The sequence below is a fragment of the Ammospiza caudacuta genome, chromosome 15 (assembly GCF_027887145.1).
Source record: "Ammospiza caudacuta isolate bAmmCau1 chromosome 15, bAmmCau1.pri, whole genome shotgun sequence".
NCBI classification, from domain to species: domain Eukaryota; kingdom Metazoa; phylum Chordata; class Aves; order Passeriformes; family Passerellidae; genus Ammospiza; species Ammospiza caudacuta.
In genome coordinates this window covers 5,849,823-5,873,782 of record NC_080607.1, presented here as the reverse complement: position 1 = coordinate 5,873,782, position 23,960 = coordinate 5,849,823, and the positions used below count along the sequence as shown (strand labels likewise).

General features: G+C 43.9%; 1 protein-coding gene across 2 annotated transcripts in view; it reads left to right on the top strand.

The window, feature by feature from the left end:
• The first annotated feature begins 499 nt into the window (after positions 1-499).
• The window catches only part of LOC131564346 (ubiquinol-cytochrome-c reductase complex assembly factor 1), a 46,854-nt gene continuing 23,393 nt past the window's right edge, over positions 500-23,960 (top strand). For both annotated transcript variants that reach the window (XR_009275374.1, XM_058814757.1), the window contains exons 1-6: positions 500-528; positions 4,561-4,665; positions 5,983-6,087; positions 10,836-10,943; positions 13,241-13,313; positions 18,720-18,777. Coding sequence is in view for 1 of the 2 variants with exons in the window: in XM_058814757.1 (XP_058670740.1) it covers positions 505-528; positions 4,561-4,665; positions 5,983-6,087; positions 10,836-10,943; positions 13,241-13,313; positions 18,720-18,777 (473 nt within the window). In the remaining variant the exon portion in view is untranslated. The remainder of the gene's footprint in view (positions 529-4,560; positions 4,666-5,982; positions 6,088-10,835; positions 10,944-13,240; positions 13,314-18,719; positions 18,778-23,960) is intronic.

Genomic DNA, 23,960 nt, shown 5'->3' with positions numbered 1-23,960 from the left:
GTTAAGGTGTAAGTCATGGGTTTCAAGGTCCCTCCGTGGAGGCACCGGCTCGAGCTGTTTCTGTGCCCCTACGCCACAAATGAATTGTTTTGTGGAATAAGACACGTGAGACTCTGCTGTGGAAAACCTGGGCTGACTGTGTGAGAGTGGGGCATGCAGGGACACCCTTCGGCTCATTTGAGCCTCCTATTGTGGAGGGGCTTCGGTTATAGCAGGGAATGTGTCTGACCTTTGACAGTGGGACTGCCAGGGCGTTTCAGAATGGGAAGCTTCCTTAACCTTTACCTCCCGTAGGTAGTTTATAACCTGCGCTTTCTACAGGGAAAGGTACTCTCCTTCCCATGGAAACACAACTACATAATCACTCTCTCGAGCGTGCCATTATCGATTTGTTTCACGCCGGGGAAGGCTGCCGATGGCCGCCCGCCCGCCTCACGCCGCCGCCCGCCGGCGCTTCCCGCGGAAGGGGCCGGGCCGCGCCGGCGGAAGCGGCGCCGGGGACTCATGGCGGCGCTGGCGCGGGCCCTGGTGAGCGAAGGGAGGAGGGAGGGGAGGAAGGAGGGGACAGAGCTGTGGTGCTGAGGGGGCGAGCGGCGTGTGGAGCCGGGGTTGTGCCTGTGCCGCCCCTGTGGCGGCCTCCCCCTGCAGCCCGAGGGGTGTCAGCGGGGGCTGCTCCTGCTTCCCGCCCTATGGCCTCGCGCCCGATGTCTGGTGAAGCAGCCGGGCGAGCTTTTCCTATGGAGTTTGTGTTTGCTGAAGGGTTAGTGAGGGGCTGGAGCATGTTTAGGGAAGGGAACGGAGCTGGGGAAGGGGCTGGAGCACCAGGAGTGGCTGAGGGAGCTGGGCGGGCTCTGCCTGCAGAAAAGGAGGCTCAGGGGGCACCTGAGCCTGAGTTTGGGCACCTGCACAAACTCCCTGACAGGAGGGAATAGACAGGAGGAGTTCGGGAACAAGGATGAGAGGAAACAGCTTCAAGTTGTGCCAGAGGAGGTTCAGCTGGGACGTCAGGAGGAATTTCTTCACTGAAAGGGTGATCAGGCATTGGAAGGGGCGGTCCAGGCAGGTGGTGGAGTCACCATCCCTGGTGGTGTTTAAGGGACTCTGTGCCATGGTCTAGTTGACATGATGGTGTTGCAGTCATAGGTTGAACTCGGTGATCTTAGAGGTCTTTTCCAAGTTAATTGATCCTGTGTTTCTGTTGTGTAAGGATTTGGGCTCCTGGTGGGAACTGGAGACACGTGCCTGCCAGTGGGCTCAGTGTGTGCCCTGAGGGGTGGGCATTGCCCTTATGGGGCCTTCCCTTCTCACTCTGGAGCTGTTTGATAGCAAGGGTAGTGTAAAGATTCCAATTCTTGTGTACTGCTCAGGCACTGGCACCATCACTGGGCAGTGGTGGAGATACCATCCCTGGAAATATTCAGACACCATGTGGATATAGCACTTGGTGACATGGTTTAGTAAGGGTTGGACTTGATCTCCTTAGAGGGCTTTTCCAGCCCTAGTGGTTATGTGATTCAGATTGGAAGTATTTGGGTTCCTGTGAAAGTGTGGGTTTCCGATGCCTCCACTCCTTTCTTTCCCATTTGTGTGTATTTTTTCTTTCTATTAGCCTTTGAAGCATCTGTGGCAGAGTTCCTCTCTTTAGCATATTGTCTAGAACACGGAATTTTGTACCTGGATATGATCTCACATCACCACACAGCTTGGCCAGCACTGCTAGGTGGGGACAGATGTGCCAGGAACGGGAAAGGCCTTTAGTATAGGGGCAATATCCACGCATGCAGTCAGTCCCCCAGGTTCTCTGAGCCGATGGCTCAGGGTGTGGTTTCCCCAGTCATGCTGAGCCCTGTCCTTTCCAAACTCGGGGTGAGAGCAGCCACGCACAAACCTGCTCAAGAGCAGTTCAAATGCAGCGACCTTGAGTTCCTGCTTTCTCCTCCCACCCCTGCCCTTTCTCTGTGCTTTCTCCTTGCTCTGTTGCCTGCCTTTTTCTTGGCCCCATGATCCAAGTACTGGAGCAGCAGAACAGTGACAACAGGTTGTGCAGTTTGAAAGCATTAAAGAAGCAATGGTCAGCCAGGGGGGAGCCAGGCAGGAAGGGAGCAGGGAGGGCACTAGGGGAGCAGTGAGGCACCAGGAGGGCTCAGCTGTCTGTGGAGCCTCACCCTCAGGGCAGGGATTGCAATGGAAGCTGCTTCTGAAGGGGAAGAATTTGCCTCCGGGGCTTACCTGTCCCTGGGCAGCTCCTCAGCCAGCTGCTGCTGGCATTCATGTGGCAAAGCAAGCTGATTTTATTTTTCAGTCAGACCAGAAAGGTTTCTCTTTGGAGAGGAGATGATGTAGTTATCTGCCATTTTTGTGAGCTGAAGTATGCTCAGCTTCAGCTCAAGAACTGCTCATCCCTGGCATTTCTCAGCACATGTTTCTGCATTAGAATTCAGTCGTTTCCTAATTGTATGAAAACGACTCTTAAAACTTTCTGTCTTCCTTTTACTGGAAATAAGGAAAATTCGGTTTTTGTCTGACTTTGAGTTTCTGCAGTATGATACAGCCCTGACATTTCAGCTCTGCTCCTTAATACTGGCATTATGATAAATCTGGCTTTTGCCCAAGATACCTTGATAAATAGCTTGCCTGCTACCTAAGTATTTCCAAAAGTTTGCCAAGAGGATTTAAAAGACTAGTGATATTCTTTCATCTCTGTCTTGACAAGGCAGCTGTCTGCAGACCATTCCTGAGTAATCCTGTTCAGTTTAGGCTTGGTACATTTTCTTTCAGCCCAGGGGGGAAGCAAAAGAAGCACTTGCAGTTTGAAAGGAAGGCTGTGTTCTGCAGAGTGATGCTGGCTTAGAGAAAATTCCTTAGCTCCTCATATTCCCTGCTATCTCCTGGTGTCTGTTTTCTTTATTACTGGATTGTTTATCACATCTCAACTTTTAAGTGTGCTTATGCTTTTTTTTTTTTTTTTTGTTTTCATATGTCTCTGTCCAGTTTTGTTGCATTTGTGCTTTTCAGCAGTTCCAAACCTCAGTATGTTCAAGCTCTAAGCCATAACCTGGGCATTTAGTGAGAAAAAGCCTCAAAAAAACTGTGTCAGATCCTTGGATCTTGTAGTAATTGTTCGCAAAAAAAAAAAAAAAACAACAAACTTCTTTTTCAATTAAGTGTTTATTAAACTGGGTCAGAACACTAGGTTGTCTCAAGAAGTATTTTGTGGGACTCAGCTGAAATGTTTTTTTGGAGAGAAATGTGTCATTTTCATAACTTCACTTGCTGATGGTGATGTTAGGTGCAAAGATCAGAAGCCTGAGTAGATCAGAAGGTGTAGTAGCAGTGAACGCTCACCATGTTTGGCATGGGACAGCATCTCTCTCTGGGCAGTGTTTAAAACCCCAGATCAGTTCCCTTGATGGATTCAAGGTGCAGCTCTGCAGTTGAGGGACAGTGGTGACAGGTCACAGGAGGGGGACAGGAACTCGGGGTGCTTTGTGTTGGCTCCTCTGGTCTCTGGGCAGATCTGCTGCTCTTCTGGCTGTCCTTTCACTGAGCACCCCCAGGGACAGTCTGACTGCCCACCCCACCAGATGTTAATACAGATTGATAAGATTTCCCTGAAGTCTTCTCTGCTCATACATTGCATGCTTCAGTCTCTTAATCATCTTTGTGACCAACCAAAGATGAAGCTATTTTTATTAGAAAATGGCATCTCCATACATTATTTCCAGTGTTGATGTAGTGTATGTATGAAGGAGGCAAATATTGTACTAACTTAAATGTTGCAGAAGGTGAAAGGTGCAAAGAAGGTGCAGGCAAAAGAAGCTCCACCTCTTCTTTGTATTGCTGACATTTTCAGGACAGAAAATAATGATCTTCTCTAAAATTTATGGGGACAATATACTTTTGGAATACGAAAATTCTTAGCTGTGCCTGAGTAAAGTAAGAGAAAGATGCATAAAAGCTCAGTTGGATGAGGGCTTTTTAGAGCTTACTCAGTCAATTGAAGAATGCTTCTTAAGCATTTGAATTTATTGTATAGACAGAGTAGTTGTGGTGTGGTTTTATGATGTAGACAGCCCACCATTTCCTTCCATTCATCTGTTTCTGCCATCAGACTTGGGTTGGATACTTGTACTGGAAGGCAAAATATTTTCATAATCAAAATTTATACTCTTGTCAAGCACAAGTTGGGAGTTGAATCTGAGGATTGTTAGAATCATGGAATATCCTGAGCTGGAAGGGACCCACAAGGATCATTGAGTCCCATGCCCAGCCCTGCACAGACACCCCAACAATCCCCCCTGTGCCTGGCAGAGCTGTCCCAACACTCCTGGAGCTCTGGCAGCCTCGGGGCCGTGCCCATTCCCTGGGGAGCCTGGGCAGTGCCAGCACCCTCTGGGGAAGAGCCTTTCCCTGATACCCAACCTAAACCCTGCCCTCCTTACACAGCTCCATGTTGTTTTTGTCATATGAATTAATAAAACCTGTGAGAGCAGAGGGGCAGTTACACTATTTGTGCACATCTGTGTCCTTTTCTTTCCCTCATTGCTCTCCTTGTTGCAGAGCTGCCAGGCTGGAGTGACCCAGTGGACAGCAGGGTGCTGTGGGTTGCTGCAGAGCCCTGCAATCCCAGGCCCCTGGAGGTGGGTGCTCTGCAGTGCTTTCCAGGTAAGACATCACTGCATGTTAAAGTGTCTGAAAAATTGAATGATCTGAAATTACCAAGAAAAAGTAAGAGTTTTTCAATAAAGACGCTTCCAAAAGTGATGTCTTCACTGTGTATTGTGGAAATTCCAAGGCAACTCTAGAGCTCTCTACTGCTGCAGGAGTGAGCTCCCACTCTTGTTACATGTCCAGGTGTGTCTTTTAATAGATCCAAATGATCTGTCATGAGAAGATTAAATGCAGAAGTCCAAATGGAGGTGTTACTTTTCCAAACAAGCTATTACAAGCCAGTCACGTTTGCATGCTGCTTCCAGCATTTTATTTTAGGGAACACTTTATAGGGCATCTCCACTGTACAGTGACCTTGGACTTCCCAGTATGATGGATGTTTACCTTGCACAGCACATTTAGTGTTGTTGCAGTGGAAGCTTTGCAGTTTGGCTCACTGTTGTGGGACACCGGCATAGTGCCAGAGTGTGTCTTTCCTGAGTAAATCAACTAGAGCATCAAGTAATAGCAGCTTATGATAAAGGAGTGAAAAATATGTAGAAAATGGGAATAGACATAGAATGCTAACCCTATTATTAAAGCACCAGTTTGCACCAATAGCACGTGATGTTGGGACTAGAGGTGGAAATGAGCAGTTGTGAAATTATTAATGAAGTTGGGCTTACTCTACATTCAGTACACATCTGGGGATAACTGCTCTGAACAGCATATTTACTCTGTCTGAATTAATTGATAAATAAGGTGCTGCTAAGATGGGTGTGCTGGGAGACTGAGAATATTCTGTTCAGTGTGCAGCTTCTTTCCTGGGGAGCTCACTTGCTCCTGCTTGAGCATTTTCTTTGTTGTGCACTAGATCTGGGATTGAAGTCATAGGGGCTGTAGTGGTAGCATTTACCCTGCAATTTTCTCAAGTCTTGGCCACAAAAACAATTGAACAGGCTATAAAGTTGTAGATAAAAATAGCTATTTGTCTGCTAAGTCAGAAAAAACAATTATTCTTTATTAAGAGACAAACCCCATAATTAGAAGTAGTGTGAGAGCCAAAGCAGAGAGGCTGTGGCTTTTGAGTGCAGTGTTCTACCAGTCCATTCCATCAGTACATTTATGGAACACTGGAAAATGTGGTCTGGAGCATTAAGGATGGACAGCCATTTTATTTGTAACAGTTGCTGTAATAAATTTGTGCTATTTGTGATGCAGAGTTTTTCAGGATTAGCCAGAATTAATTGACTTGGAAGAAAACTACAGGTGGTTGATGCAAAATCAGTGGTCTCTTAATTTTTTTTTTTTTTCTTTTATCATTTCTACTAGAGACACAAGGCTGGCACCTTCCAACTCTCTAAATTCTGTGGTGGATTGATTCAAGCCAATGGAGCCATCACACAGCAAAACAGATCCTTTTACAATACGAGTAAGGTGAGAAGAGTTGGGAAGTTTTATTGTTGGAGGACACATGGGCTGGGGATTCTACAGAGACAGGAGGCAAAACACTTCTAAGAACACATAGGAGAGGATTCAGCCTTTCTCTAAGATGTTTTAGTGTAATATGAACAGTGGGTCTGGTGATTAGAGAAGGAATTCTGTTCCTTTCCAGCAAAGGAGGGGCTGACATAGGAAGGTGCAGTTACAGTTGGGTGATCAGGGTGAAGGTTCATTGACAAGGCTGAGGGCTTCCTTCCAGTCAGGGAAGAAATTAAGTCAAGATATTGGGGGCAGATGTTCCTTCTACACATACCTGAAGTGACAAAATGTTTCCTTATTCTTTGGTTTGGGAATAATGTGTGGTGAGAGTTTTTCTATCTTCTAAACACTGAAAATTGTCATGCAGTTTATTAGTAACAGCTAATTATTGTGTAACAATTTATTTGTAGTATTTTGTTCATTTGTAGTATTTTGTTAATCTGTGGTCTGTGTGTCTTGTACATGCATCGTCTTTTGTCCTGGAGTAGAAGTTTTCTGAGGCATGAATCAACTCCGTAATATCAGTTCACCACTTAAACTAAGGGTGTTAGCATCTCTCAACTAATAAATATCCTGATATCTTGTTAATCCAGTGTGAAGAAAATGGCAAAATGGAGCACGTGCATGAGAAGTGAGATGACAGAAGGAAAAAGAGTTGGGGACTGATGTGTAAAACTTCCATGAAAACAATAATCCCAGTTTGTTGTCTAGCTAATAGTGCATTTTGCTGGTGTGGAGTTAGAGGTACATGCTAAGAAGGATTTTAAATTGGTTATTTTGACATGGATAGAAAAAATGAAGTAAAACCAGAAGTGTGCAAGGGAAGAGCCCCTGCCTGGTCTTTGCATTTAGTTCTCAGCTAGGGGTTTTTCCTTCTTATAGTCAAATTTTCAGTATTTTTCAGCTATTAAGATAAACCAAACATTTTGCAGACAGAGTTTGAAGCATATACAAAGGAATTGGGCAATTTATCATGACCAGAGCTAAAGTTGTTATCCAGGCTCCCAAAGATGGTGCTTGCCCCTAATCCCCATCCTGCCTGCACTGCTCTGAGCCCTGCACAGGCAGCACTTACAGAGCAGGCCTGGGAGAGCAGTGGGTGACAGGACAGTACCTCAAACAAACCAGGAGTGCCATGAAAATCTTCAAGGCAGGACTCAAGATTTGTTTTGGTGTATTGGAAAGGGCAAGGGGAGGGGTACAAGGGCTGAAAGATGGATGGGGAAACTTCCCAGTTAAAATAGCCATGGTGTAAGAAGCCAGGCAGGATTTATGACCAGAGAGGAAGCAGTTTACAACACTGTAGGTTTGAGGTGGGTTTTTGGACTGCAACTTCATTATTTTGAATAGAGAAGTACTTACTCATCTTTGAAATGTGAACTTGACTATGCAGTCCTGGTGGGAAAGTGGTTTGGAATTAATGGTGAGCTCCAGATGTTTCAGTTTATGTTTGGTGTCAAAATTAAAATGGTTGTTTGCTTTAAGCACTGCCTTTCAGGTATTGAGCAGAAAAGGCAGCCTGAGGTAGGCTTATGTCCCTTGCAGTGTCTTCATGAGCTTGTTTTGAGTGAGGTATAAAATACATTTTTAAAGTTTTTTCTTTCTCTCTGTTGTGGTTTTAGCCCAGCTGGCAACTAAGCACCACACAGTTTCCCCCCCTCACCCCAGTGTTTTCTAGATCTGATTTTGCAGACACTTATAGGATTGTTTAATTGCATTTGGCTGCAGTCCTGGCATTGACAGGATGAGCTTCAGACCTCTATCCATAGGTTGAACCAAGCACTCTCTGCTTAAATCCCTTCACCATCTCTTGAGCTAGTCCAGGCTGCCTTGCAGAAGAAAGAAGCAAGAAACATGGCATTTCCTAGAGAAACCTGCTGGTTGGTTAGCCCTTGTTTTAGTGATGAGCTAACAACAGACAAATTGAGACAATTTTGGTTTTTAACTTTCTCTACATAACGAAAAACCTGTACAGAGGGAGACTTCATGTGCATTTATAGATAAGAGGCATGTAGTGAAATTCTGCCTGGGTTCATTAGAGGTTCAGTGTGATTTGAATTCCTGTGGAGGAGATGAATGATTTAGTGAATGTGGCAGTGGTTATTGGACACAAGCTCTGCCTTCAGCAGTTCCTACCATTGCCTGGCTGGAGGGGGATTTTGGAGTTAGGATGGAAGGTTAGGAGCCATTTGTAGAGTAGCAGGGAGTATTGCACTGCATAATCCTGAAGAGGAGGTTTAAATAAAAACTGGTTTAAATACCAGTACATGTCAGGGAATCACTGGGTCCATCACGTGTGGCAGAGGTGGGATGAGCCTCTGCAGACATTGGGGACCTGGTGAGCAGGGTTAATGACCAGCATTCAGAGGAGCTGAGTATCATAGGAGATCTGGGCAGTGTTACGCTGCTGGGAGGTTGACAGATGTTAAAATGGTGCTGGCTGTGTTTCTCACATTTACCTGAATGCTGGGCATGGCAGGATTCAAGGCACTGGCAGCCATCCTTGGACAGTGCATGAGTGCAGGGTATTTTATCTCAAATACTCAGGCTGGTGTGTGGATATACACAGGGATGGACTCTGTCTGAGAGCTATAAGTTTGTCACCTTTACAGCTAGTTTTTAATTAATGATAGCACCTTGTGCAGAGTATGGATCTGTATTTTAATCTGTATGTATTTACTTACCATTCATGCCTTTTCAAACACTACCATATTAGTGCTAAGAAGTCTATAGAGAATTATCAGAAAGGGGAAAAGCTTTCAGTATGAGAATAGCCTGTTTCAGCCTCTTTCAGCCTGTTTTAGGACCCTTCTAAACTAAGGAATGCATGTATGATACTGGCCTATAAAAGTAATAAAAGTTACTGAAAAGTGGGATAGGAAGTGGTTGTTTGCAGGTTCTTATGGGAAAATTGGGAACATCCAAGGATCATAGAATACTTTGGGTTGGAAGGGACTTTTAAAGGTCATCTAGTCCAAATTACAAGGTTGGATTTTAAAAAGGCACAAGGGATTTTTTTTTTTTAAACATGATTAAACTGTGAAACCAAACATACCACGACTTTGTGTTACTGAGGTTAAGTAATTTCAAATGCCACTGGGATACTGAAGGTGTAGCCAGTTGGAGCTGACAAAAAAAAACGAATAGATACATTTTCTTGTGCAGGAATGTCTGTCAGAAGCTGGGCAGGTACATCCCAGAAGGCTGGGGAGGTGTGTGCTGTATTTCTCTGCTTTTGTGGCATCCCCAAGAGTCTGCTCCTGGTCCTTGCTGGAGCTGGCATCCTGCTCTCATTACTCTCACAGGTTATAATGGCTCTCAGCTGTATTTCCTCAAATCATACCTAGGAGGTTCATGTGCAATAGATAGGTTAAAAGTAATTTGTTGATAGCAAAAAGTCTGTACTGCATACTTAATTCATGGAAATGATTTGCTGGAGTACCAGTGGTGATTACAGCTGGCTGATGGTGCTGCTGGGGCTGAATGCCATAAAGTTTTCTTACCATTTGTGCTGCTTTGGGCTGGGGGAGAGTAAATTTTCTTCCTGGTAGCTGGTGTGGCTGTGGTTTGGATTTGTGCTGGACACAGGCCTGATTTTCCAGGCATGTTTGAGTTACTGAGCAGGGCTGACGCAAGGCTGAGGCCTTTCCTGCTCCTCTCCCCACCAGTGGAGCAGCTGGGGGTGCACAAGGAATTGCAGGGACACAGTGGGGACACAGTGGGGACAGCTGATCCCAGCTGACCCCAGGGACAGCCCAGACCATCCAGCATCATTCTCACATCTAAAGTTTGGGCAGAAGGAGGAAGGGGGGGACATTGGTGTGATGTTACTCTGATGGAGCCCAGCTGCCCTGGGGATGGCTTAGCACCTGCCTGCCCTGGGGAAGTGGGGGATGAATTCCTCCTTTGGCCTTGCTGTGTCTCTGGCTTTTGTTTTACTGCCCTTATCTCAATTTTCTCACTTTTACCCTCCCAATTCTCTCCCCTGTCCCCACCTGTCCACTGGGCTAAAGCCACAGCACCAGCCCAGGGGTGTTTAAGGTGTGTAGTGAGTCTAGAAAAGAACGTTTATCTTCATGTTTGCAGACACTGCAAATCATTGCTCACTAAGTACTTTGCTGATCTGGATTTTCTGCAAGTACTCTGTAGATCAACTAGGAGAGTAAGAGTCTGGGGGAGCTCTTTGGTAAAATGGTGGGTTCATGTATCTTCATTGGTTTTAAAACAGAGCTGATTGCTTTGTGTAATGCATAATTACTGTACAATGCCTGTGAGAGGAAGAAAGGGAATGTGAAAGGTTAGCTTTATTTATTTACTCTGTTTCTGTGATTTGTTTGCTCATTTTATCTGCAAAAGACTTAAGCCCATGTAAAGACACCTAGAATGAATATGGGAGTCTAGGATAGAAGGCATATTTTGGAAAGCAAGTTTCTGTAAATATTAAATATTTGAGCTTCCAATGGGATGTTGTTATCACCATGGTTATGCAATTTTTGTATTCATACACAGAGGAATGGCACATATGAAAACCAGTGGAATGTTTTCAGAGGAGACCTAAACAGTGTTTTTTGTTTAAAAAACAGTTGAACAAAGAAAACAGGCAATAAAGCCCTAAAATTCTGTGGTAAATTTGTAACTTTGCTATCTAAAATGTGTTAGATTTAGGTGCTGAGACTGAAGTATGTGCTATTTCAATTTTACAGCATCTTTCTGCAAAAGATTCCTTCCTGTCATCTGAAGAAAAAGTGGGTGCTTTTACAAGGATAATGGAAGCCTTCGGGTTCACGGGACCACTCAAGTACAGCAGATGGGTAAAGCAGTAATTTAATAATTCTTTTGTTTGTTTCATAGTTCTAAAAAGCAGACCAAAACCACTCCACATTATTTTCTTATGATAGGAGCAGTACTTAATAGATAAGTTTTAATGTAAATTTCTGTTTTCTGGTGTAAGGAATTAATAATCCAGATCTTGAACCTCCATTATGTATTGCCATCATTGACATATGCAACAGTGCTGTATTGGGTAGAGTCTAAATCCTTCTTGAATGTCTTCAGATATCTGATTTTCACTTCATTTGTGCACCAAAGAACAGAGTAAGAGCCTTACCAGGAGGGTCTGCTGAGCAGGCAGTGCTGAGATATGGTGTGGTTGCTGCTCAAATCACTGTTCAGTGGTAGCTGACTGGGGCAGAGTCACAAACAGGTCCTGCTCTTTCTCCTTTTCTTTTTAAATAGCCCTTTCATAAAACAGTTGCTAACATTGACTAAGTGAGAGCAGCTCTGTGAGAGATGCTTTTGGTTCCTTATGTGGAAGAAAAAAGATGAAATTCATAATTGTTTTTCTCTGAACTAAGGAAGAGTGCAAAAGAATGAGAGGAGAAGGCAGCTTGAAAGAAGGACTGAGCTCAATTGTGTTGAAATGAAAAACAGTTATTTGAATAAAAAGATTAAAAATAATGGAAGTTTTAAGGTGCTTTGAATAGCTGCAAGGCAGAGTGCACCTCTTCAGAGACTGACCTGAAACTGTTGCTGATTGCATGCTGCTCCTCAGAAAGTGTAAAGCAAAGATAAATGACTTGTAACAGGCTTAGTTATTTTGGTTAAAATCAGTTGCTTTAATCAGGTGATGCTAAACCTCTTGAGAGTGTAGTTTCTCTCCCATGTGCTTGTGTACATATTGTTGTAATAAAGATTCTTGTTAGCTCTAAGTGTTGATTTCAGAGTTCTCCTTAATTGCTGCTCTTTACTGCCTGCTTTTGGCTGGGGATCCTGGGTTGGGAGAGAGTTATTTTGTGGTTAGGGCCCAAGAGACCTGAGTTCATTTTTGGCCTTGCTTGTGCTCTCTAGGAGATCATTGGGAAGTTTCTTAAAATTTCTCTTGCTTTTTTCTGTGTTATTCTCCCTTCCCCCACGCTTCTTCTACACCCTAAAACTTCCATGATTAAATTTCATCAGTTTCTCCTTTGTTACCTGCATTATTTAAGGACTGGATTGTGGGGACTGTTTTTTACAATATGTTTTTAATGTCTAGTAATGCCTGCTCTGGGGCAGTGACTCTCACCAGGGAGATCTCTGCTCACAGGCCAGGCAGTGTTTCTTTTAAAAGGGAAACTTTCAGAACTCCTGTAAGCAATGCAAATCATTTTACTTCAAGAAGTTTAGCTATATCTTTGATTTTTGACAGAAGCCTGAGATTACTGAATAAGAAAAATAATGAGCTCCTGTGTTTCCTCAGCAATCAGTTGCAACTTCTTTATTTTCCTTTTGGTTGAAAGAGACACAAATAATTACTTGGTGATTTGAACTGCCATTTAGCAGGCAGGGTGCTCATCCCTGCAGTGTGGTGAGCACTGAGATGATCACTGGTATATGTCACTAGAAAAAACAGAAAACCAAACCAGAGCAATCCAAACCCAATGCCATTTCTCTTTAAGATTTTTGCTATTAGTTATTGCGCTCTTTGAAGCTTCAGCACGTGTGTCAGTGTTCTGGATGATGCACTGGAGGTGTTTTGGGTGCAGTGGCAGGCTGGGAACAAAATGAGAAATGCCAAAGCATGCAGGAATACCTCATGTTGTTCATTTGTGATTCCTTTCTCACTCTCATAATCAGTCAAATGTCACTTTTCTAGGAAAAAAAAAGCTATTTTTAGGACATGACTGGTATGTGACTTTAATATTTTAAACTTAAATTACACAGAACACTCTTAGTGGTATGCATCACTTAAATTTGTTGGAGGAAACCAGGAGTTGTGAATTGGGATCTTCAGAGACTCTGTAAGGAAAACCATTTAATTTATATTTTCTGTAATTATATCAAGTATTTTAACACACTGGATTTGGAAGGATATTCAGGAAGACATTTAATAATTTTGTTTCCTTCAAGGCAAAATGAATTATACTCATGCCATTACTGGCAGATCTAACAGTTTAATGTGCCCCTGAAAATCTCAAGCAATGGTGATTCTCAAAAGAAGTGTTTTCAGAAAATGGCAGTGTGGGACAAAGGGACAGTGTTCACCAGTGTTCCCAGTGTTCAGGGACAAAGCCAGCAGTGTTCCCCAGCTCGGTGATGAACGTTTCAAGTGCTGTCTGTTCCTTTTGTTCAGAAGCTGAAGGTGGCGGCGCTGCGCATGTATGCGTGCTGCGTGGAGAAAACCGACTTCGACGAGTTCTTCAACAGTAAGTGCTGCCCTGAGGCTGTGTGCCTGCTGCCCTGGGAAGGGAACACACACTGGAATCATGTCACTGGGTCTGTTTGTAATAATAAATGCTACAACAAAGTCTTGTCAGACCTTAGCAGGGCATGGTCAGCTGGAAGGGGACTGTACTGCAGCGTTCCCCTGAGCGCTGGAGTGCCAGGGGTACCAGGGCAGACCCTGGAGTCTGGCACTGTTACATTTTCCCTGCTGCAGTGGGCAACAGGAACAGGAGTGGGATGGGAAGAACTTGGAATAGCCTGGACTTCAAGGGATATTGCCATTTTTTATTACCAGGGTGGGATAAACAAAGAATCCAAATATCCCTTCCCTTTTTATGGTCTCTGTGTCCTACCCTGTGCCATCCCCAGTACAACTGGGATGCAGGTAAGGGAATCACCCCCATGCACTAATGCACAACTTTTTAATGATGCAAGGTCAGTTAGGTCACAGGGATCACCTGTCTCTGTCATGGCTGGGGGAGGTTTGGGTATAAATTAAGAGACTTTCTACATTTTTTACTGACCCTGACAGCATTAAATCAGGACACATCTCTTGACTGGGTAGAGAGTATGACTAGAACACTCTCTATATATAGATATATACATATATACATATACACGTATATACATATACATATATATATATATATATAACTAGAACATAGGCAGAACAAGTCCCTTCTATAAGTATATAGGTATATTAGTGGTTTGGATTGGGATGATTTTTTTGATGTTGTACACAGTGGTTTCTAACTATCAGCTAAAAAATCTGTTGCAGCTTTGAATAGTTCAAACCTGGCTGGTGAAGAGGGAAGATGTTCTTTGGCAATTATGTAAGCTGCAGTAGTATTTTTTGCTTAGGTGAATTATTTCTTGTGTCAGTGTGATTTAGCTGGTAGTAAACCCATTAGCTGGATCTTGCCTGGATTCCTGAGCTGCCAGATGCTTCCTTACAGCACAGGTTGGGGCTGCTGCCTCATGAGAGACCAGCTGAAGGAACACCTTCATGCAGTGCAGAGCATAGTGAGGGTGGTTTGTTACATGGTGTTGCTACTGCAAAATTTTCAAGTGTTTTTCAGAAGATTTTCCAAACCTCTGATGTGGTTTCAGTGGTTGCAGGAGTGAGAGAACTCTGTGAGCAGGATTCATTACTAGTGATCAAAACTTAGGAACCTCATTTTGCCTGTGCACACCCTCTCCCAGCTGAGTGCCCTCCCAGGCTTGCTCAGATAGGGTCTGCTCTGTTTGTGGTATTTACCTCTCAGACAAGGGCTTTGCTGTCTTTAACTGGTGTTTCACTATCCCTGTTTAATTGTACAAAGATCTATAAATGTTGCCCTAGCTTAAAATTTAAAGGAATTTCTAGACTTGTTTGTGGAAAAAATTCTGGCACAGATTTTCAGGTTCAGTACAGAGTAAAATAGCTTCAGTTGTGCTTTTGATGTTGTCTTACTGTTTTAAAAAGAAAGCATGTATTTAAAGAGTAGGATATGTTTGTATGGACTTGAGACAGTTGTTGCCTAAGGAACAAGGTAATTTTCTGAGATTGACGGAGTGCATGATGCACCTGTTGGTAGTATAGGATCACCTGTGCTGTGGGGGGTCAGTGCTTGTGGTTCCAAAGAAATCATTGTTTTCATACCACAACAGGTAAAAGAAGTTTCTTTTACTTCTGTCACATAGAAATTAAACTCTTTTGGGAGATAAGCTCAAAAATTTAACAGGCTTGTGATCCATGTTAAAAAGTAGCTCCCCTAAAACAAGCAATGTGGGATGGGTGGGAAGCTTTAAACAGGATTTTGCCATGGAGAAGCTTTAGGCTGTGGTTCCATGGGCAGCTGAGTTGAAGTAGCAGCCAAAGGGGAAAGTCTCACATCTTTCCCTGTTCTGGACTGCACAGGTATGTCCTTGGTGAGAAGGAGAACAGCTCAGTTTACTGAACTCCTGGTTTGCTGTGTTGGTGAGCTAAGTGGCACATGGAAGGGTCTGGTGGAGAGCAGCTGTGGCACAAAGCAGGTGCTAGGGAGTGCATAACTGAGAGGAGAACATGGCATGGAGCAGGATACCCAACTTTCACTTGAGTTTACTATGTCTGCATCAAACTGTGTCAGTCGGGAGCTGGTTTTAAAGATGGACATTGCTTAAGCCCATTGCTCACTGCTGAAGGAGCAGCCTGGAGGGCTGGTGGGAGGAGAGGCAGGTACCTGTGACCTGTGTGTGCTGCTGCAGCAGAGCAGTGCCCCAGCCTGTGCTCCATGGGTGCTGCTCCCCTCCCAATGCCCACGGGAGCCCCAGGGCAGGGTGGTGCTGTCTGAGCCATGTGCTCACCTGGGCTGTGTTTGTGCTCTGCTGCCCTTCTGGCTCCAGCAGAAGGGTGTTGATATCAGGTGAACTACTCAGAGTCAGCTTTGCTCTCTGGAGAGCTTATTAGCTCCTTCCTGGCCGTGTGTGAGCCCTGTTCACCTGCAGAGCTGACCTGGGAAACCTGCAGCCCTTCATGTGTGAAACCACTCATGGGCTCCTTAACCTGAGTGAGCAGAACAGTTCTGCACAGAGCCCTTCTCAGTGTTTTCTGGGTGTGCTTTTGTGGTGTGGTTCTGTTGTGGCATAAGGAACAACAGCACTGGGACCTTCTGAAGTCACAGTGGAACTTGGAATGCTGTGGGGAGTTTGTAGGGTCGCTCTCTTACAGAGGTGGCAGTGTAAAGAGTGAATGGTGTAGTGGAGGGCTAGGACAGTGTCCATTTTCATGTCTATGGGCTCTCTTCTATCTCACTGCATTCCTGCTGGTGCCCAGTGGAATTTCTGAGACTTTTTGTGCCACAGTATGAGAGCCCTGTGAACTGCCTGTGTCTGAATATGTCTTGGAACAGCAGTTCCCAAAATACAGACTGTGGCTATGCAAGTCATGAGGCTGCTGTAGGATATAAAGAAGGTGTTTTAATTGAGACTCTTGAGTATAAAACTGCAGCTAATTTTATTATGCTTGCCATCCCTTTGTCTTTCAATATTGGATCACTGATGGACAAAACTTTGGGAACTCTGCTTTAGAGCCCATATCCCAAATGTCTGTACTGTGCTACTTATGGGGAAAGTGGAGCTATTTTAGGATGTCAGCTGTTTCTTGTTTAAAGGAGAAGAGAGAAGCAGCAGAGGGAATAGCAAAGTTGCTGGTGCCAGGTTTGGCACAGAGCTTGAGTAGTTCCCATGCAACAGAAGAGGCAGCCTGTGAGGAGAGAGTTTCATGCCTGACCTCAGACTTGAAAGGTCAAAAGAACTTTTAGCATCAGGCAGGTAATACTCAGAGCTGAACTGGAGTTTGGCTGATGAATGTGGACTGTAGGGTTACCTTGAATTGAACTTGAACTATTAATGCTGTTAATTCTCTAGAGTCAGGCAGCTGCAGCAGTAGAGAGCTTGTCCCACCAAATCAGGCTTTTGTATGGCTCCTAGTGGGGCTCAGTGCAGCTCAAAAAAGGCTGGAGGTTACAGGACTCTTAATTCTAATGTCTCCCTTAATAGGCACCACTCGGTGCCTTCCAGGCTCCTGCTGCTGCCTGCCACACTCAGGGGAGCACAACACTCCTGTTCTTGTGCAGGATGTGTGGATGTTACCCCATTGTGTCCTTCTAAAGTTGTGGTAGTGGCAAAGATGATCCATCATGAAAAAGTTCTTGCTTTTGCTTAAAGGAGCCACCCTTCCTTTAAATTTACCATGCAGACAGTCAAAATATAGAAGTTAAAAATGATTTATAAAAATAGAATTGCAACTCTTGGAAAATTAGAGAAAAAATTCTTGCCTCCTGGGTACTGAATAGGTCTTTAAAAACTTTCTGTGTTTCCAGGAGTGGAGGTGTGAGCTTTGCTTTCCACTGCAGAGTGATTTCTGTGGTGGGGACTGATCCATGGGAGCTCCTACTGGAGAAACCTCTGTCTGAACTGAGTGTTTGCCTCTTGCCTGTGGAACCTGCATTTACTGAGATGGTTTGGTTAATGCAGGCATTGTGTGCTGCTGCCCTAGTTAGAGATGCCTTGGCGTGGCTTTAGGTCAGAGTAGTCATTTCTAGGCACAGGAATTATTTCTAATAGGAATGAGAGAGCCAGAAGGGTAGAAGGGTGAGGGAGACCTGTGTTTAATCTCCAAACATGGACTGTTTGTGTCTTTGTACTGTCTTAGAGGTGATGTATGGGCAGTGGTGCTGAACCTTGGCACCTCCTAGGCCTGATGGAGTCATCTCTCTGGGGAGGGAGGAATAGTGGTGATCTGTTTGGTTCTTCTGACCAGAGCTGGCATGTAAAAAGAAAAAGGCTGTGAAAGCATTGCTTCATGATCTGGGTGAATCTCCTTTGTAATACTTGACAGCAAAGAAGCATAGGAGCCAGGAAGGAATCTATTTAGCACAGAAAAGATGAGGTTGACTTCCCTAGGGCATATCTGACTGTAGAGTCACTTTCTGAAGGCTCTCTGGCCTTCTTCCAGCTAGGTTTGAACAGCTCAGAAGGGAACACCAAGTGCTGGGTAGGCCAAGGTGGCTGCCTCAGATCCTTCTCATTAGGGACTTGCCTTAAAACCTTCTCCAGGAAACAGATGCAGAAGTGTGCCTGAGAGGAAGGTTTGAGATTGACAGGAACTAAAGGATTTGGCATACACAGAACCCACAGGTTCATTTTTTTTTTCAAGCATGAGAAAGAGGAATATGGTTTTTGTGCCACGTTGCCTAAATCTCCAACCTGGCATCCTAACAGCACATGAAAATCCATCCTGTGAACACACATATGGACAAACCATCTCTGGGAAAGCAGTGGCTGTGGGAGTAGAGCTGAATCTGGAAGCAGATTTTCTGTGGTTGTTTGATGGGTTTAATCCTGATGTAGCCTGGCTGGAGCACTCAGAGTGCTGTGGGCTGTGCAGCCGTGGAGTGAATCCAGCCAGGGGAGTGGGAGCAGACTCAGGTAACACAGAACTCTGTGCCTGGCAGGAGACAGCAGCACATGGGAGGGAAGAGTGTAAGAATGGAGCAAAGCATCCATTGATTCCTCTGTGTTAGTCACTGCTGCTTTGAGACTCTCCAGGCTAGAAGCCACATGTTTGACTCATTCTCCATTGTGGAATTTCCCCCCTCTGTAAAAGTTACTCAAGTGGATTCTAAACACCTGAAATCTTTCAGAATCCACAGCGTCCTGTGGCTGTATGTTCTAGAATTTAAGCACAAACATGACAGTAAATGGTGTTTGCAGTATGTATGTACTGTTATTGCTGAAAATAAATTACTAAAGTGCTTTTAGATTTTGGTGCAGTGATTTTCTGTTAAGCACAAAATGGGATTAAATTAATTTTAATGTTTTGTTTTGGTTTTGTGTTTTTTTTTTCCCCCCCTTCGATCAAGGATGCCAAATGCCTGATACTTTGAATTCATGGTTTCTAGTAGCCCAGCTTCATGTCTGGTAAGTGAAAGACATAATAGTAATACAGTTATTTTCAGGAAATGGAGTTATATACAACTTAATGTGAGAAAAAGTACAGCCTTCTATCCATGGCTGATAATAGAGGTTATATTCATTTTACTGATGACTGAATTTAAGCTGTTTTCTGCTGAAGAACAGTAAGTCCTATAGAGAAGCTGACATCTCTTACATCTCAAAATCCCTCACTAGTGGAATGATCTTTGCCATGAGTTTTCTAAAAGCCTTACTCAGGCTATGTGGAAAAATCCTACTTGGGTGTTTTAGGAAAGGTTTAAATTTATGTAAAAGTCATTTAAATTGGGAGAATTTGTGGTGATGAGAAGCATTTAACAAATTATAGCACTGGCATTTATTCTTTCAGTTCTGAAAGGTACGTGCAGGGTGGTGAATGCCAGCTTGGCTGCATGTAAAAATATTTAACACCTTAAACGTGAAGTTTTTTTCCCTTTTTCGTTTGTGAAAATAGTAGCCAAAAAAATCAGGTTTTCATCTAGCATTACATACTTAAAAAGGTCAGAGGATGCACAGGGGAGTACAGTAATTTTCTAAGTGCCAGATCTTTCAGGGAACTGAAGTCCATAGACTTGGGTTCAGCTGTCCAAAGGCTGAAAGGAAGTTTGTACTGAAATAGCTGCACTTAAGGCCCCTTGTTTCCTTGCCTCCTCCTTTTTCCCTTCTCTCCTTTTAATTTCCTGACTCCTCAATATAGTGAAAGATGGGGCAGCTCGTTACACTAAAGAGTGAATAAATGAGCAGAACCATTGAAATTATAATCAGTTAATGAAATCAGTGCAACAAAGTAAGGATGACCCTTGAAATCTGCAGTTTATTTATTTCCTACTGTTCCTTGTGGGAAAAAATGAATCGATGAGCTAATAATTCATATAGGTGTTTTGAAAACTAGTGCAATAAGTGTTAAAGACCAGACTGTTTGTAAGTATCTGGGAAAACCAGAGAGAGTTAAGATGAATCTGCAGAGAACACACTATTTTCATCTTGATTTCTCATTGATGGGACAGTGCCTCCTGTGATTAATAAACAGCATCAAATTCAATATTAATTATAAAAGTCAACAAGAGAGCTAAGACAGAGATGAAACTGGTATAGGATAGGCATAAGTTTCTAAGATCAAAGCTACATTGTCTTCTTTTGAAGGTAGCCAAGAGTTGCTGCACTTTGAGCTGATGTTATGGGGAGATTTGCTGAGAAGTGAAATACTCTTATATGTGAGATATGGTGGACAGTTTGACAGCAATATCCTGAGCAAGCAGGAAAGAACCAAATCCCTCTGCCCTCATTGTGTCAGCAGGGAAAATTCAGGTGTGGAGGTTAGCACAAGAGGTTAATTTTTCTAGGGTTTATGAGCCTGGCTCCTCTGTGTTCCTGGCAGCACTGTCATTCTGGACCACAAATCAGAGCTCTGGTTTGATATTCCAGGACACAGAGAAGCCTGTGACAGGGCTGCTCACTGCCTGGCTTATTGGGAAATGCTGTAGGCTTTGCCTGTGGTGAGATCAGTGACCAGCATCCTGCCATGCCATGCTTTGCTTTTATTGCTCTTCTCTGGGATCTCTTTCTTCAGGCAGTTTGACCTCGGTAAATTGGGAGCAGAAGTGCTTCTGCTACCTTTGACAAGGCCAAGGACATCCTACCCCTGTGTGAAGGCTCCAGTTCTCCTCTTTCCTGCTGGACCATTTGCCTCAGGGGGTAGAAATCCTCCTGATCTGGTGGCCAGCAGCCAGCCAGGAGATTCTGATCACCATCTGCTCCTGCTGCCCCTGGCAGAGCAGTCTGCACAACTTTCTCAGATACTTCTTCCTTCTTATTTCAGCAGCCTATTTTCAACTGATTTAGATTGTCTTCTGGAGCCAGAGAAGTTGATAATTTTCCCTATTTTGATAAACTTTGTCTCCTTCTCTTACTGTTGCCATTGCCCAGCATGTTCTGGTCAATTTTTCCATGCTTTTTGCATCACAACTTTTACAGATTTAAATAAGTGCTTGTCAGGGCACGTTGTTGTGTTACTCATTCTGGTGGGTTCTCTGAATCTCTGGCCCCTACTTCTTCTTGTCTGTGAATAGAATGTTCCTCCTGACCCCACTCAAAAAGAGAGGAATTCAGGCTCTCATGTTTAGCCTCTGCTGTTGGAAGCTTGTTTATAAGATAATGTTCCTTTAGAAACACTGCAGTGCCTTCCAATGCAGTGCTAAAATCATGCTTTAAAAAGTCAACCCATCAATATTACTTGGAAAACCAACCCATGGTTATTCTTTCCTGAATGTCATGTTTTCATAGGCCCTTTCTGTTACTTTACACCTCTGATGTCAGAGGGACTCTTGGTTTATATTTAGAAATCCAGACCTTTAGAAAAGCTCTTTATTTCTTCTGCTGGGTTTGCATTTTCCCATGCATCTAAATGGAGTATTGGCTGAATCCAGAGCTGTTACCAAACTGCCAAAGAAATTACATGGGTGACTGTTGAGGAATGTCTTGGTTCAGTATTTGCCATGTAGCTACCTAGAGCTCCCTTTGCATTGTCACCACACCAAGCATGGTGACATCTCTGAAGTATTTAGGATACACCTCCTGTTCTGAAAGACTCAGAGACCTGTTGCAAAAACTCATCTGAGCATTGTTTTTCTTAACGAAATCTGCACTTAGGAAAGTTCTGATCAGCCTCAGGAAGTCCAGAGGGGAGTGAAAACTACCAAGTATATGTAGAAAACCACTCCTGCCAGAAAAGATTTCTCTGATTTGCACAGAGATGCTTGAGGACACAGTGCCATTTTGAAATGTGGTGCTTCAGAAGAAAGGGAATAAACTCTATGTTTTGTGTCTTAATTGCATCAGGATAGTCTTGCTTGAGAGAGATTTTAAGAATAAGTTTATTTGGAATGTCTCCAGCATTTAGTTGCTCCTACCTTAACATGAGGGACTGGGCCACAGCAGCCTGAGAAAGGCCCCAGGGGAGAGAAGGCTGCAGAGCCAGGCTGGGCTCTGTGTGCTGGATACAGCAGTACTGGGGAGCTGGCCAGGCTGGAGCACAGGAGAACATGCAAACCTAATTAGGACCTGGTCAGAATTCTGCTGATAATCATCATTCCCTGACATGTCACAAGGGAGCTGATGGAAAAGTCAGTTCAGGAGTTTCCTGCCATCCCCCAAGCTGGCAGCTGTTCATGAGTGGGTTAAACAGAATAAAGCCTTCCAAAAATGCTGTTGATATTTGTGGTGTTAAAAGCCAGAGTAATTTCTTTGAGCAGCTATAGTGTAGCTGCAGAAATAGTTGCTCTGGAGCAGCTGGGGGAGCAGGAATGAGTGGCCAGGTACAGGAAGGTTCACTTTACCCTTAATGGCTCATCACACCTTGGTGCATGGCACAGGGCACCTCACAGCAGTGATCAGGAGGTGTCAACCACCACTTCTGGTGTTCAGGCCAGTCTGGCACTCTGGGAGCACTGACAGAAGCTGGCTGAGACTGTTGTGAGAAACTACAACATCTCAGCTGATGAGGGTTGAGATACAGAGGCTCCTGATCCTTTTCCACTATCCTTTCTTCTAAGATGCTAAGATTTTCTTCTAAGGTAGTCTCTCTGCATAACTTAATACAGCAAAAATTATCCAACCCAACTAATGTGAGGTGTACAGCTTTCTAAAGATAGTTTGGAGTAATTTTCCTTTCAGGGTTTGATGGAGATGAGTCAGTATTTGACTAAATTACAGAACAGATTGTGCAGTGAAATGATGAAATGTTTCAGGCTATGGTGATCTGGTTAGGAGGTTTACAGCTTTAAAGAGTCTGTGTCACCTCAGACAGCAGGTGTAGTAACAAACTACCAAACTTCCAAATAAGCTGCAAAATTCCATGATCTCACTGGTGGTGCTGCAGAACAGCTCTGTGTCAGCACTGTGCATCCAAACACAAGAGCTCCCTTTTAGGCTCCATGAGTAACAGGTTTTCCCCTGCACACCAGCCGAGTCCTGCTCATCACTGACCAGTTGTTGGTCTCTGCACTGCTCTCTCCTGCTTCTCCACCACCCAAGGCACACAGGATGGGAAACACTATTTTTGCTCAGGGGGAGCTTTTCTTTCCCCTGAGTTTTTCACCCCTGAGTTCAGCTGTTCAGCAAGAGAAGTATAAAAATGCTTTTCTTAACACAAAATTAGTCTTTTATCTGAGTCTTTTTCTTTTTGTCTTGCTAAGAGTGAGTAAGAATTTTCAATTCAGTAATTCACTCCTTTGTGCAATTCAGTTATGTAAATGCACAAGAGGAACAAAGGTTTTGAAACTGGTAGAAGTACACTGAAAGTTTTAAGCTCTTTGTGCATTTGTTTTGTAGAAGGTCTGGTACCTGGACAGCTGTTCTATGACAGCTGCTCTCTGACCACTGTTTGAACAGAAAGCTTTGCCATCCTTCTGTGAGAAAATGAGGGTTTGGTTTTGGTACCATCTTAATTGCATTTGTGTGGTGGGACAGTGATTCTGACTAGGAAGAAGAATATAGGATTGCTGTGGGTTTTGCTGCCTTTAGCTTTTGTCTCTGATTGTCCCTGGCAGTAAGTTTTACTTCTTTAACAGGCTAAAAAATGTTTCCTTTACTAATCCATACACAAGAAAGAACCCATGATAAAGATGGACATCTGTCCCTTTACAGGTCATCTCAGCACACTTCAGGTGTTTGTGATTTTCCCTGTTGAGCTGGCATTCATTGGTCACCAAATACTTTTAATGCCTGCAGATCTTATATTCACTAAAGAAATGAATCTATTCATTAGATTCATCAATAAATAAGCATATTTTCCTTTTAGCTCTTGTGGCACATTCACCATTGTTAGTGTGCACCAGCTCCACAGTGGCCTCCAGCAGCTCTGCTCTGTTGGTTTTACAGGGAGCAGTTTCCTTCCTAGCATGTCTGTGAGAAGCAGTGGATTCTTTGAGCCCCAGTGTTTGAGCATTACCTCATCTGCAGTCACTCAGTCAGTCCTGGACAGGCATTTCTGTCTTTCAGACCAGGAGTTGCTGAATGAGGTAGAGAAGATGGGACAGGTGACAGGACTGGTCCCAGCCCACTGAGGAATCAGCCTGGGCTTCAGTTTGTGCTCTTTACAGATGTTTTATGAGAGGCAAAATAAAATTATTCTTTTATTTTGTAGACAGAAC